At 42.9% G+C, this 19,046-nt stretch overlaps 1 protein-coding gene across 1 annotated transcript in view; it reads left to right on the top strand.

Annotated features, from left to right (window-relative positions):
* The window catches only part of ALOX5 (arachidonate 5-lipoxygenase), a 27,139-nt gene extending 8,093 nt beyond the window's left edge, over positions 1-19,046 (top strand). Inside the window, exons 4-16 of the mRNA XM_010000829.1 lie at positions 1,421-1,619; positions 3,377-3,458; positions 5,010-5,132; positions 6,090-6,196; positions 7,669-7,841; positions 8,501-8,647; positions 8,746-8,949; positions 9,180-9,266; positions 10,984-11,162; positions 13,849-13,970; positions 16,322-16,422; positions 18,090-18,260; positions 18,651-19,046. Of these exons, the coding sequence (XP_009999131.1) occupies positions 1,421-1,619; positions 3,377-3,458; positions 5,010-5,132; positions 6,090-6,196; positions 7,669-7,841; positions 8,501-8,647; positions 8,746-8,949; positions 9,180-9,266; positions 10,984-11,162; positions 13,849-13,970; positions 16,322-16,422; positions 18,090-18,260; positions 18,651-18,830 (1,875 nt within the window). The 3' untranslated portion in view covers positions 18,831-19,046. The remainder of the gene's footprint in view (positions 1-1,420; positions 1,620-3,376; positions 3,459-5,009; positions 5,133-6,089; positions 6,197-7,668; positions 7,842-8,500; positions 8,648-8,745; positions 8,950-9,179; positions 9,267-10,983; positions 11,163-13,848; positions 13,971-16,321; positions 16,423-18,089; positions 18,261-18,650) is intronic.

The following is a 19,046-nucleotide window of genomic DNA, read 5'->3' as shown; positions in this document are numbered from 1 at the left end:
CTTTCCCTAGCAAGTAAGACAGTAACAGCAGGTGTATATATGTATTATAAAATGCCTGAGAAAGGCTAAGGAAGTGCTGAACAAGTAGAATGTGGTGTCTAGGTCAGGAGCCAAATGACAAAGCTCACAGAAGCAGATGAGTCTCTATAGGCACTGCAGCGTGCCAATGCAGTACCATCCTTTCAATACCAGCAGCTGGTTGGTTTCTAAGATTGTTAACTGTTGAGAAAAACCACAAGAGTCTCTGCTTGTAATCACACAAAGCTTAGTAGGATCACCTGAGCAGAGCAGACTTCAGCTGATGCTCTTATGGTCGCCATACCCAATTCAGCTTTGTTACAGTGAGCACTTGGCTACTCCCCTTTGCCCTGATCTGTCTACACTCTTGGAAATAAAAGTCAATTCCTGTTCTCCTGGATTGCCTAGCACCACATGGTGTCTTACTGGTCATATCTGAAATTAATACTCATTTTGTCCTATGTAGGTACTGCCTAATAGTGCAAGTGCCGCCAGAACTGTCATTTGTTGAGTGTCTCCACATGCAGTAAGAGTATTCATACACCCCTGAGAAGTCAGCCCCATAAGGAGACTAAAGGGTACTCCTGAAGGAGCAGATATGAATGGTCCTTGCCTTCAGTACCAGCTCAGTGCAAACACCCTTAGCACAGGAAAGGACTAAACAGACTAGCTACTGGTCTAGGTTGAGTTCCCTCCATGTTGCAGGAAACAGGCTTTTGAGTTAACACTAGACTGAGGAAGATGATAAACCCCATTTCCACATGCTGGCTTTTTTTCTGTGAAAGAAGGAAGTGCCTCTAGAGCTAGATATTCTTGTGAACCTTGTTTTTAGTTAGCTGCTTAAAATCCTTTGTACATCTGAGTTGTACAAACAAAATGTACCATTGTTCTCATTTTAAAAATGGAGAAGTGAAGAAGACCAGCCACAGGAAACACAAGACAAAGGGGATTTGGATACAGTCTTTAGTCTAAAGCACATTTGACTAATAAACACAGGTCTTTAGATTCCTTGTCCAATGTGTTAATCTCATGATCATCTTTCCACTCGAGTTGCATGAACAGATGTGCCCTAGCAATGCCTCTTCCAGATCTTGCTAAGAGAGCAGTAAATGCTTTCATGATCATGGTTTTTCTCAGACTTGCAAATATTTCAAGGAGTAATTTGATTTTTAGGTTGCATACAAAAATGTTTCTCTGTTTCTGGAGTGTTTTTTATGTTGCATCTTTGTTCTTGTATTCGTCTTTCTATTGCATTGCAGCTCAATAATAAGTCTTCCTTTTCTCATCCACCAGAACTGGAAAGTTGTTGTAACCATGACATGTGAGAACAACCCAGGTATGCCTGTGTAGTGCTTGTGCTTCTGCGTGTGCAGTGGATCATTGACCATATTCTACTCTGTAGGTTGACTCCTATGATGTAACTGTGGAAGAAGACCTTGGAGAGATTCAGCTAATAAAAATTGAGAAACGAAAATATTGGTACCAGGATGACTGGTACCTGAAGTATATCACTGTAAAAACACCAATGGGTGACTATTTGGAGTTCCCATGCTACCGCTGGATTACAGATGAAAAAGAGATTGTCCTTCGAGATGGAAGAGGTGAGAGCCATAAGAAGCGTGATTTTCTGCACAACATCCAGCATTCTTACACCTCTCCTTCACCTGTCCCCATGTACCTCCTAATCCTCTTTCTCACATCGCCAGTCCCCTTCTGTATCTTAGGGAGTGGGCTTTCCCTGCCAACTAGGACTGTTTTCTGGGCAGTTTGTTGGGATGACAGTTTAGCTGGATGTTTTAGGAAGCACGTACAAGGAAGAGTCCTTATGCTGGCTTGGTCTTAAATGTGACAGCTGACCCTGATGCCAAATTTTTGTCTGCTCCACATCTCTGTTTCTGGAAGACCATTTGATCTAATTAGAATTAGTGTCTTGTCCTTGTTTCATACTAATCTAAGTGGTCCATGATTAATTGCCTGTAAATTGTCTTGTTTTCTTGAGAGCAAAATAAAATCCCAAAGCAGGCTGCTCTGCAGGTGCAAGGACTGACTTGAAACGGCAGCTTCATTTTTCACCCCTTTTTCTTTACATGCTGTCAGGTCCAGGGTGAGATCGATACGACTGCTGCAAGTAGTGGTGAGCAACTGAGGAAAGGGTTACAGCACTTTTGCTCTCTGTTCAGAGTTCCGCTGGACCTGAAACCTGTATTTTAACTGTTTCTGACTGATCTACTTGATATGATCAGGGTTGGTGCAGTCATTAGTCTCTGAAGTTAGCGTGTTCCCCTTTGTGTTACCTAGGGTAGGTTATCTACTTTCATGGTCTGCAGCAAGAGTGCCTGAAAATAGCTGAAACAATATATGAGGTGATAGGAAATAATGTTTATCTTCCCATTAAGTTTTTGGCTACTCCTGGCCAAGGAATTTCACATTTGAAGCCTCTTGTCCTGTAATCACAACTAAGTGTCAGTTTATTTTTGGTCTTCAGAGGGACCTTCCCTTTTTCTTAATTTGAGTTATGATGACTGTAACACTTCCATGGAAAGTATGTTTGCATGACTTTCAGAGTACAGGGAGGTAAAGGACAAAAGCAAGTGAAACCTTATTGGTAACTCAGACACAACCAGGTGGAAACTGTTAGCCATGTATGTTATCACTCGTATTACCTCTGGTATTTCCAACTCCATACCCCAAGCAGCTATTTCCATTAAACTCCTGCTGGCTTTATCTGCCTTCCCATTTGCGTATGTAAAGTGAGTCACATGTCCTTTCTCTGGTCGCTAAGGAAGTATTTGTGTTATTTAATGGTTTAGTGAGTACGTGGTCAGAAGAGCGAGCTGTCTGGACAGGAAGCCTCAATGGTTTTCTTTCTGTTCTCCTAAGAATATATGATTATCGCTCCAAGTGGACGGGGGAGAGCACAGCTTAAGGAGAGATGACGGATTGTTTCCTGGAGGTGTCTTTTAGCAGGAAAGATTAGCTGGAACAAAACTACAATTTCTCTTATTGATGAAAATTTCCCTAGATACTGAAATGTAAAATTAATTCCTCTGGTCCTGTTCAGACAATGTAACCCTAGATGTGTGCAGCAAGTGTCTACACTAGGAATCCAGGTTTAATATACAGTTGAGACAGATTTTTCTAGCTTGAGCTAATTGCCCCTTGGAGGCACCAAGTTAGGAGCCACAGATTCTCAACCTGTGTTTCTACTGCATTGGATCACGTAAGTGTTTCTGACAGAAACTTTACAAAGCTATACATCATAAGTCTGAGGGTTTGGAAACCTTGCTGTCCTTCTCAGAAGCTGGTCAGTGATGGGAGTAGGACCCTAATAAATCTGTGTCTTCCCTCTGTTTCACAGCAAAGCTCTCCCGGGATGACAAGACACACATTCTCAAGCAGCACAGACGCAAAGAGCTCGAGAGCCGTCAAAAAATGTACCGGTGAGTTTCCCAAATGTCCCCCGAAGGCCCAGTGCCTATTCTCATCAGGTCAGAGTTTGGCAGAGTACATGTAGATTATCATCTTGCTCTTGTTACTGGACTGTTGCATAAGAGAAAGCAGAAGTTACCATGTTGGCCATATATGTTTTTTCACATAGATGAATCAGTGTAAGTGATGATCAGCCTGGTGCAAGTGGCATTAACAAGATACTTGGATCCCAGATAAGCCTACCTGGAAGGCTTCAGTAGGACTTCAGTGGTACAGTCTCTGTGTGGGTTCTCTGGCACACAGGTGTGCTTTCAAGGAAGATCTGAAGGCAGATTCCATTTGCCTTTTCCAAGCAGTACTCCAGTTTTGAAATATGATCGGAATATGTCAGCTCTTACTGGAGCTTTTTGGCTGCAGCACCAAGCTAGTTTTAGTTGTTTCCTGCTTTGTGGTGCAGTGGAAGATCTAGCCCTGTTTGAATTAACTGGAATGTGCTATCAGAACACAGCTGTGACACCCACCTTTGTAGTGTCATAGACATTTTTTCCTAATCAAGTTACCTATCTTTTATCGACAGGTAACTCCCAAAAGCATCAGACATTTCCTTTTCATAGAGACATATTCTCTGTTAAAATAATGACATTTTCTGGCACTTTCTTCTCCTTACTGTGAGAGTAAGGATCAGATGGACTGAGGGTTCATTCAGAATTGATGGATTGAGCCTTGGCATATGTGTGATAATAACATTTGACTAAGAAAGGATCTTGCTTACAAATTATGGGAAGTAGAGCAGAGAGAAATGCAGTCCAAAAAGAGGTGTGGCACAAAATTTTGTTTATGCATGCAAAAAGGAAGGCAAAACCATTTTTAATTCCAGGGAAATAGTTATTTACAATTCAGATGCATAAATGATAACACACAAAGCAATCTTTGTGCTGCAGACAATTTGGAAATACCATTGAAACTGTATTCTTTACAAGTCAGCTTCTTTTTTTTTTTTTTTCTAAGTAAAATGGGGTACTGTGCAAGAACATCCATGGCAGAGAATGTGTGCCATGACCATTGTGAGGTAGGGCTCTTCTGAGGAGCTGGATCTACACTATCAAGACCATCTGTGTCTCTCAGAGAGTTGCCTTTTGGAGAAACTTAAATATGTGCCTGAGTACTTTTAGCTGCTGTATCTCTAGTTTTGAAAAAATGTAGCTCCAAGAGTGAGTGTGCATTGGGCAGCTGTCTGTCTTTCTGTCCCCTCCCCTCCCAATACATTTGTACTTACCGGCAATTTTAACCAAGTGTGACAAGTGTTTGTAAATATGATAGGTATTAAATTACTTCAAGTTTTGGGAAGTTGTTGGCCAAGTGCATGCCTTCCATTGTACTTCAGGATTCTGTAGGGTACTGGTAGATATTCGTGTTGCCTAAGTCACTATTTTTGGTCCAAATGAGTTTGCCACAAATTTGTTTCATGGATTTGAGTCACAGAAGCGGTGGATGTGAATGAATGACACAGCACTCGTGCTGGTAAGGTTATGTGGTTGATCCAACTTCTCTTGTTTTCTTAGCTGGAAGGAGTGGCATCCAGGCTTTCCCCTGAGCATCGATGCCCTTTCACACAGGGATCTGCCTCGTGACATCCAGTTTGACAATGAGAAAGGAATTGACTTCATTCTCAACTACTCTAAAGCGTAAGTGTTTGTGAAACTTCAGGAATTTTGCAAAATCTTTTTTGGGGCACAGTAAGGATCTGATCACCTTTTACATTTTATTGAAATCTCAAAATTTGATTCTTTCCAGCTGGATCTGCAGTGAATCAAAATAGGAAATAAATTAATTAAATATTAAAAAACCAAGTTTTTCACACTGGGAACTGGCAGAGCCTCTGTGTTCTCATTAGACGCTGTTTTGGCTGTAGATATTATATATGGAGGGGACAATGGTGAAGAGCATAGGAAGAAGGACTACTGGCACCTAATATCTTAGGCTTAATTCTCAGAGTCCTCTAGAGGTACCACTCTCCCTCACTGTTGAATTAAAATGGATAATTAAGCCTTGCAGTCACATAACAGAATAAAATGGTATCAACACATACTTTAGACCTTGCTGAAGAAAAGCCGGTCTGAGCAGCTCATCAGTTAACCACGTCTGAGTGTAATCTTCTCGGGGCAGCAAAGTCACTGTCCACCTCCTTGCATGTGTCATATCATTAAGAAAAAACAGTCCTGGCCATTAGATTAGCTTGAATAATCAATCCTGCAGAGCTCTTTGAAATAGCACAGGGTTAATGAGGCAAATAGAACTTCTCTGGTGTCTGAGTCCCCTTCTGAGCTATTTTGTGTGCCTGGGTCAGACATCCCACCATACCATCAGATAGTGGAGTAGTCTTGAGACAAGACTGGTCCCAGGCTGTAGACTGCCAAGAACAACTGTAGAGTGGAGATCAATAATGCAGTAGCAAAGACTGGACTCTTGAGATGCCTTCCAGGCTCTTGTGTAAAGGTTCAGCCAGCAAATTTAATTCTGTATGGTGACCAATCTCACATTGCACCACTGAAAAATACACTGTGTGTGGAAAATAATTGGGGAGTATTGAGGAAGCTGGATGTGATTTTTTTCAGAGATGTTTTGTTTCATTTTGGTTTTAGGATGGAGAATCTTTATATCAACCGTTTCATGCACATGTTCCAGTCCTCCTGGAGTGATTTTGCAGATTTTGAGAGGATCTTTGTCAGAATCAGCAACACAATCTCTGGTGGGTTTATCAGCATTTGCTTATGTTTGCATTGTAGAATGGCTAATTATTTGTCTTGAACATATTTGATTAGGATGAAAGTGGCTGACCCTCACTTCTGCACTCCCACAGCTTTTCATAAATAAACTGTAATCTCAGACTGCTGATCACACCAGCAGCCCAAAAGACCAAAAAGCAAAGCTATGGTTTCACACAAACTAAAATTACTGTGAACTGCTCAGTAACCTCTGTCCTGAGCTGTACTGGAGGTTAGGCCAGTTAGGCATCTCAGTCCCCTATTAAGATGTCAAAGGCAAAATACTTCTTTGCTTTAACTCTTTACAGTATGGAAATATAAACAGTTACATAAAAGAATTGCAGACAGACACAGGGTTTTGAAGTTCATGGTGTTCTTTCTGTAAAGCAGGGCTGGGAAGCCTTTGTTTTGTGAGCCAGACCCAACCTTCTACTATTTGCCATGGTTACGTTATTTGTCTTTATTTTACTGTATTAGTGCATATAACAGATAAACAAATACTATAAGTTGATTGGGGTGTGGTTCCTGCAATGTGTGTGCATGGCTTGTTCAGATTCTGCAAAGGAAAATATTTTTCCTTCCTGCTCTGAAGCTTTGCCCCTCTTCAGTCTGCCTAAGGACCAGTTAAGAGAAATAAAAGTAATTTCTGCAGTCCCAGGTATAAAATAAAACACGCAGGCTGGTCAGAGCTATTAAAACTAATTACAGCAATTTGCTCCATTTAATAAAATCACTTCCTAAAGTACTTTTAACATGGGAATTACAAATAATCTGCAATTAATTTCGTTCGTAGTATTTCCATACTCATGAGAAAAACTCCAGTTCTGTGAGTTTTAAATGTTAATCATTGGTCACAGCTACATTAATGCAACTCTGAATCTGCATACTTGTGAGGCTTGGCAGAAACAGAGCTAATGAAGAGGGTGATTCAAGGCATTTTTCAGTCATGTATTTTCTGTCCAAGTAATTTTTGGATGGTATAGACTTCAGATACAGCTCCAGACTCATTATGCAAGTGACAGAGCTGATGTAAACGCCAACTTCAAGTAAACTACATTTTTTTCATCTCTGTTAGAATGCAGAGTGAGTTTTGATACTTTTTTTTTTTTAAATTATTTATAATTATCGCCGCATTGTATTCCCTGAGAATTTAAAACATGAGATTTAAAAATTTCATGGAAGAATGTTTTACACAGGAGTGGATTATTTTAGTCTTCATTGTTTTTGTACATAGAGAAACAAATTATTCTCAAAGTGAAAAACAAAGATTACATTGTCCATTTAACTTAAGTAATTTTTAATTCTGTGGTAACTTCTGAATCCTTTTCTTGCTGCTTTCTTTAGTCAAAGTTACAGGGCATTATAACAAAGTGTGGGGAGGAAGGGAGGAATCCTGCATGCAGTAAGGTATTGATGCAGTGCAGATATTGATGCTGAAAGCTTGTTTTCCCTTTAGAATATGTGATGCAGCACTGGAAGGAAGATTTTATGTTTGGCTACCAGTTCCTGAATGGATGCAATCCTGTGCTGATCCGGAGATGCACTGAGATACCCAAGAAGTTGCCTGTGACTACAGATATGGTAGAATGCAGTCTGGAGAGGAACCTGACCCTGGAGGAAGAAGTGAAGGTATGGCTTTCCGTCAGGTTGGACTTCATCTGCTCCTTCTCATGTCCTCTAACCTCCAAACCCTGTTCTAAGTGCCTTGAGCCACACCTCCTCTTCAGCCTGTGTGGTTGGTCATGGCAAAGCTAGGTGTCTCTGCAGACTGACAGCACCTCTGTTTCCTCCTGTTGTCCTACATGCCGTGCCTTTCTCCACATCCAGTTAAAGAGATGTCACCAGTAGATGAAGGGTCCTTTTTCAGTGTTTTCCTCTGAAAGGTTGGGGGTTGACTAACTATTGACTGAAGAAAGAAACATACTGAAGAAAGGTTGGCAAGGGTTGTGCTTTGCTTTGTATGGCAAGCTTAGGGGTCTCTTCAGCTGGCAGTGTGAAACTTGTTTGCATCCTTCTTAGTGTCACTTTGTGAATGCATAGGCATGAAAGGCTCACCATCAGACTCAGCTGGTACAGGTCAGGTAGTTTGTGTAAAGGTGCTTGCTGTCTCAGTGGCATCATCCCTGAGCCACCATGAGCAAGGACAGGCCAGTGGCCACTTGTAAACACAGGGCACAAGCCAGCCTCTGGCCAAGACTTCCTGATCTTTGTTCCAAACCTTGCTACTTACAGTCTGTTAAAACACAACAGGCTTTTCTTTTTTTCTTTCTTTCTTTTTATTTCTCCAGCAAGGAAACATTTTCATTGTGGACTACGAGCTGCTGGATGGTGTGGATGCCAATAAAACAGACCCATGCACAATACAGTACTTGACTGCACCCATCTGCCTGCTGTATAAGAACCTGGAGAATAAAATTGTACCCATTGCAATCCAGGTGGGTTTACTGTCAGGGTCTTTAAAGGGACACTTTGCTTTCTGTCTCATCTTCAACATGAATGTCTCGTGGTTTTGTGTTGTTTTTATATCTTCCAGCTTGGCCAAAAGCCTGGGCCAGACAATCCCATATTCCTTCCTTCAGATGCCACATATGATTGGCTGCTCGCTAAAATTTGGGTTCGCTCAGCTGATTTCCACATCCATCAGACTGTGACCCATCTCTTACGGACACACTTAGTGTCAGAGGTGTTCAGCATAGCCATGTTCCGGCAGCTGCCTGCGGTACATCCCCTCTTCAAGGTTGGTTCTTGCATGAAGGGATGTAGGTGGGTGAGGGAGGTTATCGCATTAGTTTGACAAACCAAAAGGAAGTCCTGGTGATAGCTCAGCTGAGATAGTTTGGCTGGCTGCCCTGCAAGGCAACGTACAGCTAAACCACCAGGGCTTCCAGAGCTTCAGACTTTACACTGTATTGCTGTTGAATTCAGTCAGAGAATTTGCCATCTGTCATTGCTTGTCGTGTTTCACAGCTCTTGGTGCCACACATGCGATTCACGATAGCCATCAATACCAAAGCCCGAGAACAGCTTATCTGTGAATGTGGTCTTTTTGACAAGGTAAGTAATCCCCTTTGCAAATCTTCATGATTCTGTATATGTTTTTATCCTTTAACCATCTTGTACTGTCTTGTTTTTTTGACCTTTCTACTGAAGGGCAAACATAACTAATACCACCTGAGAAAGTGGTGCACAGAGCTGATGCTTTGTTGTGCTGAAGATGTTGCCTTTTGCCTCTAAGTAGCCAGTTTAGAACTAGCAATGTCAGTAGTGAGTCAGTATCTTGCTTACTTATAGCTGATGTGACTTTTGGGTATGAGTATAGGAGTGCAAAGGAACATGATTTGCACATACATCCCTGCACTTGCATGCACACTACTAAGTCCTCAGTTTTTTTAAGTACTCAGTTACTCATATTGGGGCAGGGTGGAGACCAAAAGAATTTGTGATTGTAAAAGGAAATTTCCATCAGAGAAAGACGTGTAGTTAAGACAGATTTCTAAGCTCACAAATAGTGCCTGTAAATTCCAGCCTGTTTTCTTGAATTGCCATAAACAGCAGATCTGCTAGGATCAAAACTCAGCTTCATCTGAGTCAGAGAAACGTAACCATATATCATGAACTGTGGTGCAGCTCTTACGTCAAATCTGAACATCTAATTCTGACTGCACTGGTACTTAACTTGTACCCAGCTCTTCCTCCCTGGCTTTCCCAGAAATGGCATGCTGCATCTCGGAATCAAGCAGGTTGGCATGCAGCAGTCTATGTGACAACATGGTAGCAGCAATTTTTGGGGAGGTTTCAGAAGTCCTTCCAAAGAGGGAGCCTGCGTTTCAGGACAACTGTACCACTTACAACTCTGGCACTAGACCAAAAATAAGCTCCATCCTTCAAGGAAAGAAGAGAGGTTAAATCTGGGCATCTTCCTTGTCTTCCGGACTCCACTGCTGACTGTGGAGACCTAGCAGGCTTTCCCATCCCTTTGAACAAAAGCATAATGTCTGTACCCCTTGCATGTGGGATGAGTGTGTGGTTAAGACCTACCAGCAGGGATCCTGGAGTTCCAGAATTTGTTGGGTCCAGTGTGGATGATGAGCCGGCTGGAGGACAGTAAATGTGAGCTGACTCCTCCTACAACATTAGCATCATATGCTAGAAAAGCAACATTTGGGAGCTTTTGTGCAGTGATTACCTAAATACTTTTGCAGTGCTGTTTGTTATGGTTTTTCCACAGTGCTATGTTTTCCAAATGTAGCATATACGGAAACCCTGGCTAATCCTCATCAATAATCACCTGGTAGGATTGATATATTCTGGGTTAAATTCCAGGGTGGCTCACAGTAGCCTGCATCCATAGACACTTTCTACTAAAACACACTGTAGCAGCAATGGGTAGTTTAGCAAAAGCCCTGTTCTATCACGCTCCTGCCTGCCTTCCTCCATGCTGGTTTTGGAGGATAGGGCTGGCAGAAAGTGCTTTAGGTTTGATAATTCAATGTTGCTGTACTTTATTACTGTATTCCACCATCAGCAGGTGCTGTACCTATGGAGAAAATGGGTTAGGAAATAAACAGTGACTTATGGGAGAGCTGTGAAATCTCTGAAGTCAAAATGTACAGTAGCAGTTTGGTACTTGTTTGTTTGGAGAAGTGGTTCTCTCCTTGAAAAAAAGATTCACTAGCATTTTTAATACCAAGTCCTGTGCTTTTGGAAAGCCAGTCTCAGCAGAAAGTCAATATAATATTCTGCTGTTCCTGTCTTGCCATTCCTCCTGCAGGCAAATGCTACAGGTGGAGGAGGACATGTACAAATGGTGCAGAAAGCAATGAAGGATCTGACTTACAGCTCTCTCTGCTTCCCTGAGGAGATGAAAGCTAAAGGGATGGACAGCAAAGAGGATATCCCCTACTACTATTACCGGGATGATGGCATTAAAGTCTGGGAGGCTATCAGGAGGTAAGAGCTTGTAGTTCTAGAAATGGCTAATAAAGTCACTGTCATGGAGACATTACTTCATTTTCTCTCTGCTCACTTTGATCTCCATCACAGCCATGTGAACAGCACCTGAGCTGTTTAGTTACCTGGTGCCTTTTGCATCCAATGTATTTCATCTGAGGAAAAATACATAGTCAAGCACAAACCCTTGAAGGACTGTTAATGCTTTTTTTCAGTCCTGTTTTCTTGCATTCTGATTTTCAGAGGCCCTTTTATAAATGTGTACTCCTCTATAGGATTTCACAGGGTTTAGTGAGTTGAAATGTAGCCCTGCAAAGGAAGTTTAATTAGCTTTTTCATTTTAGCTGTGCACAAACCAAGAGGGAACCCAGCTCTCTGAGCCAGCCACATGAGCTCATCAAGGTTCTTGTGGAGTGGAAATGCAAGCTTGGCTTGCATGGGAGTTGTGTTTTGATACTCAATGAATCAGGCGTTAACTAATTTGAATAGAAACTTTCTTAAAATGCCTTAAAATTGCGAAGCCCAGGTTTTGTCAGGAAGGGCAGCAATTCTGAGACAGGAGAGACACTGCAAGGCTGCTCAACCACAGGAATGTGGTCCTTTTCAGATATGAAACTGCCTCAGAATGCAATGATTAATGTTTCTTATTGTACAATGGCATTTCATTTAACAAATAATGTGTTTTTGCAAGGCATAAGTTGCTTGCTAAATATACAGCTGTTTCTGGCCACGTGGCTTTTGAAAAGCATGTTCATTAAAAATCACATCTTCTGTGCACACAGAGTTGGGAGTTTATAGTGAACACATAATGTTTAAAATGTTGGGTAGATCTTTATCTCCTGTGTTTTCTCTTTTGTTTTGGTGAGAGGTTATCTTGCAATATTTGCTGCAATTCTTGGTGCCCATTTGAGAGAAAAGGAGGTCATAACTTTTCTGTGGTAATTCTCTTGAAGTGGTCCATTTTTTGTCCCTCTTCTCTTTCCTGTATTTTCTTTGCTGATTGAGAAATGCCTTTTCAAATACCAGACAGTACTTAGTCAACTCAATTTAGTATGACTGTTTGTGGGTGTTAACCTAGCTGGAGGAAGATGTTACAGTGCCTCAGTTCATAAGTGAATAATTTGGTTTATAAATGGTGTGGGCCTCCTTTTTGAGTGTGTGATATCCTGACTCATGAAACAAGGCACATGCACATGACTATCATCATGAATTGCCTACACACTGAAGGGATGTCAGTCTTCACCCTTCTAATTAAATAATTTCTGTCCCCAGCATTTCTCCCATATGGTAGATGGCCTAGACTTAAGAAAGCTGATAAGGTTGTTCCTATAGAAGCTATGAGGCTCACACAGCAAATTTTTAAACCCCTTCTCTAATACTCAGCTTCTTATTTCTGATTTAACTGCAGAAAGACATTCCAACCAAGAAGGTCTTATACACACTTCATATACTAATTTACATTTGCATGGAAGAGGGTCTAAAATACTGTCATTGGGAGAGAAGGATTATCTTCTGTAGGCACTTGGCACAGGTTCCAGGTGGTGGAGGCTGAGCTCATGCAGGGAGGCTTAATCTTTGCGTGTTACAGGATTTTTAATTTCCTTTGGCTTCCTCTAGAAGCCCAAATTACTTAAACTCTTGGTGTTAATGCAGTTGTTTGTCTGCCTCAATAACAACTCTTGACTTGGTTGGCTAGTAAAAACCACAGTGACAGATTTGTAAAGGTCTCCAAATTGCAATAAATTTATAGCTTAGTAGGGGAGAAATCTCTATTGGATAACAATTCTTAATCCCATCAGTCAGCTTCTGCAGTCAAATGTTTCACTCTGTGGGTTGTCAAAATATTTAGCAAGGATTACAGGTACCTGCAGAGCTAATAGTGTATCTTGGTGTAGATCAGTTAACCAGTCATTCAGTCATGAAATGCGAATCTTCAGGAAGTCAGGCTTGCCTATTTTTACTGCTTTCAGAACAATTTCTATTATCTTAGGTTTTTAAAAGCCTTTCTTGCTGAGATGAGTTTGCCTGGGAAGCTTTTATAGAAAGAGGGATTTTGAGAAGAGGAACTGAACAGGCAGAAGACATCTGCTGTATGCAGTGGGTGTAGGAAAAAATCCCTAGATCTCTTCTACCCAATAAAAGCTTCCTGGGTCACCCTGACTTTGGAATGTGATGCTTGGGTTTTGTGAAAAAGATGTGTGGTAGGAACGGATCAACTATTTTAGTGGCACCCAGGAGCAGCTTTGGAGTATCCTACATACAGGGGATGGTGCCAGTATCACAGTTTGGGAGCCCCTGTTCTTGGTGTGAGAGCCATGTGCATATGCCAGAGGGACTCTGTGTTAAGTGAAGAAAAGATGTAGATGTGAAGACGGAAGTCTGGGCAGCAGCAAAGCCTCAAATAAGAGAGTAAAATGCACAGGACTGTTCAGAGGATACGGTGTGGTCTAGCATCATTTTGTTGGGGGAGGAAGTGATGCTGTAGTCAGAAATTAATCAAAGTTGCCTCTGTGCATTCCCACTGCCTTTGGGAGGAAGGAGGAGGGTGTTGAGACCTGCTCTTCCCTTCTCTCTTGCCCCGTACAGCATCTGCCTCCTCTGCAAGGTCAGTAGAAGGTCTTCAGGGAACAGCAGGCTTGCTTTCTCCTCTCTGTTTTGTCTTGTTCATTTGTTCCTGTGTCTGCAGTTTTGCAGAGGATGTTATTCACATCTACTATGAGAGCGATGAGATTGTATCTGAGGATGTGGAGCTCCAGGCTTTTGTCAAAGACATTTACGTCTATGGAATGAGGGGTGTAAAGGCCTCAGGTAAGGTATGAGGGCCCAGCCAGGTTCACAACTGGTCAAGGCCCTGCTGACAGCCACACTGCAAGCACAGCCTGCCTTGAGCTGCTGGAGACCCTCTCCACTCCTGGCCCAGAGATGCTTGGTTTATGGGGGAGACCTTGAATCAGGCCAACCCCCCTCAGGTGACAGCTCCTTCCATTGCCACAGATTCTCACCATGAGCTTGGGCAACTTGGGAGAGCTCTCTGTAAGCTAGGGATCTTGTCTACTAATGCTTTAAGCATTAGTGGGTGGGCTGTCTGTATGTGCTGTTGGAACCATCAGACAGATAGAAATCACAAGGAGCAGTGAGAACCCCTTGAATCCTGTCCTCCAAATCTTGCACTGAATAAGAAAAAATAAGAACCTCCCCAGGAGTTTCTTGCTGCACTTTGCATTTGTTCAGCATCTGTGACATTGCTGAGCTGTTCTGCTTCCTCAAAAGAAGATACTCATGATTCTTTCCAAGAAATACTTTCCTTTGCTCTGTCTCCATCCACTGCCTCTCCTTTCTTGCAAGCCATTACTTGGCTGTGGGACCTCTCACCCATAACACACCTCCATTCTCCCACCTGAGTTAATACTCTCCTGCCTTTGCCTAAATATGCTGGTTTGTTTTTTTCTTCTACTCACATTTTTTCCAAGCAGGTTTTCAGGAATTTATACAGATGGGTAGGGATTCTTCGTACTGTCCTGACTGATTTACATCTGGAAACACCCACTGATCAGTGGTCTGAGGCAGATGGCTTTGGCATTGCCTGCACACGTTTGTGAACTGTGATGTTTCCACTCATTACCAGTATGCACTGGTGTACAGCAGCCTCTTGGGCTCTACCTGCCTGGACGAGCAAAGGACTTGGGGCACAGAGTTGCTATAATTTTCCTTTGTGTAGCTGTCTCTTAGGAAAAGCTTAGTAATGGCCTGCCAGAAGAAGCTTTATGTGTGACCTAAAAAATTTTTGTATGTGACAAGTACTGAGCCTTTCCAGGGCTACAGCTGGGGTGGGATGCAACAAGCACCACTGGTGACAGGACTGCCACTACAGGTGGGAAACCTGCCAGACCTGCAGTATCTCTCTCTGCACTGCTGCCACTTCAAGTGCTCAGGCAGAGAGCAGGGGGACCTGCCTGTCTGTGTAAAGAATGGAAGGAGGATAAATGGGAAAGGCTGTTGCACCCAGGGTCCCTCCTCCAGTCTCCATTCCTGCCCTGGAAGGGCTGCTCTCACTGGGAGTGTGCTAAGCCCCTTAAAAGATGAGCACAGTGTGCTTACGATAGCAGGACTCAGGAGGGGATGGTGCATCCTTTCCTCTTCAGGCGTGGTGTCTGGCCAGAGCTACCATGTACCTGTTCCCCATCTCAGGTTGAGTTCACATCTGCACCAGGTTGGTGGTGGAGATGTGGAAGCAGCTGGCAGAGACAGCCTTAGCAGGAGCACTTTTCCCCAGGGTGCTGACAGGTCTCTAGGTATCCTGGGACCTGTGGTCACATTGGGCTGGGACAGTGAGTACAGCACAGGACTGCAGTGTGGTGAGGATAGGAGAGATACAGATTTGGGGGAGCTTTGGTAGCAAAATATTTCCCTAGTTCCTTACTCTCCCCTGGTGGAATGGGGAAGAGAATTGGAAGGGTAAAAGTAAGAAAGCACATGGGTTGAAATGAAGACAATTTAATAGGAAAAGCAAAAGCCACACACGCACAAGCAAAGCAAAACAAAGAACTCATTCACTACTTCTCAAAGACAGCTTGGTGCCACTATTTCTGTTCCTTATTCTGTTTTCTCTTTCAGAAGTTCTCATTTCCTCACTTTCCATTTCAGCAAATAAGCTCTCCCTGTGCTCTTCCTTGCAGTGCACTCGACCTCTGGGCCTGGGACCTTTGTAAGTACAAACAAATGGCCATTTGCTGCTTTCCTGCTTGCACTGCAGCCTGGAGAAAAAGGGAGCATCTGAGACCCCTGCTCTGTGAACTCTCTAGGTTCCTTGCTGCAGGGTAGGTAGGGTGAGAGGACAAGGATACAGTATTTTTTAAAGGTGTAATTATACTTTGCCTTCCCCTTAAGTAGTGCCACACACTTTGCAGACACTGGGGATGTCTCACAAACCTGTGTGCAGTAAAACAAGATTACTCAATGTTGATGGCTGGATAGCCAAGACACGGAGAGGTGGAGTAGCTCCTGTTAGACCACACATCACCATTCAGAAAGGGAATGCCCTGCTCTTTGGTGACTGCTGCATGGCCCTCTCACTCATGCCTTCTCAGTAGCTGATTACTACTGTGTAACTGGGTTACTTCATAGTTCTGTTACTTAAGCTTTTCTTCTCCTTCATTTAGGGTTTCCTAAGATGATCAGAACACGAGAGAAGCTATCAGAATATCTCACAGTGATAATATTCACCACATCAGCCCAGCATGCAGCTGTGAATTTTGGTCAGGTAAGAATTTCTGGGAAGACTGTTCTTTTAGGGCTGGGAGGTACATCTAACAGAGCAAGGTCTGATAAATGTTTTTTAGTAAATATGCATGTACAGACATTACTTTCTTGTCAAGATAACTGCAGGGCCATCTGCAAATACACATGAAGCCTGTGCAAGCTTTTTGGTAAGGCTGAAAAAAACATTTTGAGTCCTAAATTATGTACAAAGTTCAAATTTAGAGGCTCCAACTTGTATATTTTAGTTGTAATGACTTCATTATAGTGAACAATTTTTTTTAGCATTTAAATGCTGAAGGGTTCAGGTGCAGAGTCAAGCTACCATGCTTTCCAGACATCACCTGAACTACCTGAGTACTGTATGTGCTGGTAGTCTGTGGCACTTTGTGCAGTGAAATGCATTAAGAGGCTTTACTTTGCATTTGCTGTGAGTGCATGCACAGGTGGCTACTGTGGGTTGCTGTTGTAAGCTGTGCTAATGTGGCAGTGTGTCTGGGCCGAAGCTGCATGTGGCATCTCTCTTTGAGTTGGTGGAGCTGGCTGTTTTCCAACAGCTCAGTCCCAGCACTACAGCAATCTAACTGGCCTAATGGAACACTTACCATGGGTTTTGAGTTATGTAGTTGAAAACTGCCTTGCACATCTGCAGGGCCTCCAAGTCTACTTTCTGCAGCAGCACAGACAAGCCTCCTCAAGGTACAGTCTCATTGATGTCACTGGGACAGAAGTCCAGATCTTCAATGATATGTAGATACTTAACTCCCAGTGACATACACAGAAATCTGAAGCATCACATCTGTGAAGTTTGAGGCTTTGATCATGGTCACATTTTCAAAAGAACCAATGTGCTTTGAGTTTGCAAGCCAACTGGCATCTTTGAACTTCCTCTGTGATGTTTAATGTATCACATACTGATAGTCTGTGTTACCCCTGCCTTCTTGAATCTACCCTGCGACTGTGGTATCAGCTTGCCTTTCAAATGCTGTTTCTTCCAACATCAAAGCAAACTCCACAGCCAGAAGCAAATCTCTTTGTCATTCTGTATTGCACAGAGCTTCTTCAATGAGTGAGTGATTGGTCACTGGAACAAATGCCCTGGGGAGCTGGTCATGGTGCCAAGCCTGTCAGAGTTCAAGGAGCATCTGAACAACAATCTTAGTTACATGATTTAGTTTTAGGTAGTCTTGCAAGAAGCAGAAAGTAGAACTTGATTCTTATGGGTCCCTTACAGCTTGAGATTTTCTGTGAGCTTTTTTGTTGGCACATATTCTGTCTTTAGGCATGGATGATCTCACAGCTAAGCAGGGAGACCATCTTTTCCTACAGTGATTACTCCCAAGCACATCCCACATCACTCTACACATTGACCCTCCCTGTCCACCCGACATTATCAGAAGAGCTATTTGTTAAAAAAATAGCCAAGTCCTTAGCCTGGCTGATGAATTTGGGCTGTGTGGCACATGCCTGTGGTTAGCAGAATAACTACTCCCATTTAGAGAAACCAGCTCTCTCCCTTTTGAGATCCTGAGAAAGACAGTAGGGTCTTCCTTCTGTTTCAGTCCTTCTCTAGAGCATCTTCCTGGTATCAAGAGTCCTGATTTTCTTTGCAGTGTTCCTAAATACCAGTCACTGTAGCTTTTCACTGTGTTATCTTGCTTTGTTGTGCAGTATGACTGGTGTTCCTGGATTCCCAATGCCCCACCGACAATGCGCTGCCCCCCTCCGACAGAAAAGGGGACAGTCACCATCGAGCAAATTGTGGAGAGTCTGCCAGATAGGGGACGTTCATGTTGGCATCTTGGAGCTGTCTGGGCCTTGAGCCAGTTCCAGGAAAATGAAGTAAGTTGATCTCCCTTCTCTAGATGGTGAAGATGTAGGTGAGACCATGAGGGTCGTGTGGCAAAACCACACAGATTCACAAAACTGTAGTGTTGCTCTTTGGTTGACTCGACCATGTTTACCTTTCTATGGAGATGTATCAGTGATGTGGTTTTACCCTTGGGCTGTCAGATGCAAACCAGCTGCAGAAAGATGCAGGGATGGAAAGAAGCAGTCAGCAGTGAGGGAGGATGAGACAGCATGATTCATTAGCAGTGCCAGCACAGGCTAACTTAAATGTTGATGGTACTATTTTAAAAGCTCTGGACGTTATTCTGCTGGATGACATAATGTTGAGGCAGAGGAGCCTTTGCTTTCTCAAAGTATGATTTCTTGGTGTTTTTCAATTAGCTGTTTCTGGGCATGTACCCAGATGAACACTTCGTGGAGAAGCCAGTGAAAGAGGCTATGGCAAAATTCCGCAAGAATCTGGATGAGATCGTCAGCGCCATCTCCGAGCGCAACAAGAACAAAAAGCTGCCTTACTACTACCTGTCCCCAGATCGCATTCCCAACAGCGTTGCTGTTTGAGCAGATACCCAGGAGAAGCTGGAGATGTGTAAAGCGAGTGATGCTTTCCTGTTACATATGCTTCTTTTCAATGAACTTTCAGAAGAGGATAAAATAGGAAAACCCCTCTCTTGTCAGAGCTGACCCATAGTCGATTTGGACTGTCAAAACAAGTTTATGACTGACCTTGCAGAGTCTAGCTGGAAACCCTCTAGGTCAAATTTGTTACAAGTTTAT

Source organism: Chaetura pelagica, unplaced genomic scaffold, assembly GCF_000747805.2.
Source record: "Chaetura pelagica isolate M959 unplaced genomic scaffold, ChaPel_1.0 scaffold166, whole genome shotgun sequence".
NCBI lineage: Eukaryota > Metazoa > Chordata > Aves > Apodiformes > Apodidae > Chaetura > Chaetura pelagica.
The sequence above is the reverse complement of the archived record's forward strand: the minus strand, read 5'-3'. Positions and strand labels throughout refer to the sequence as shown.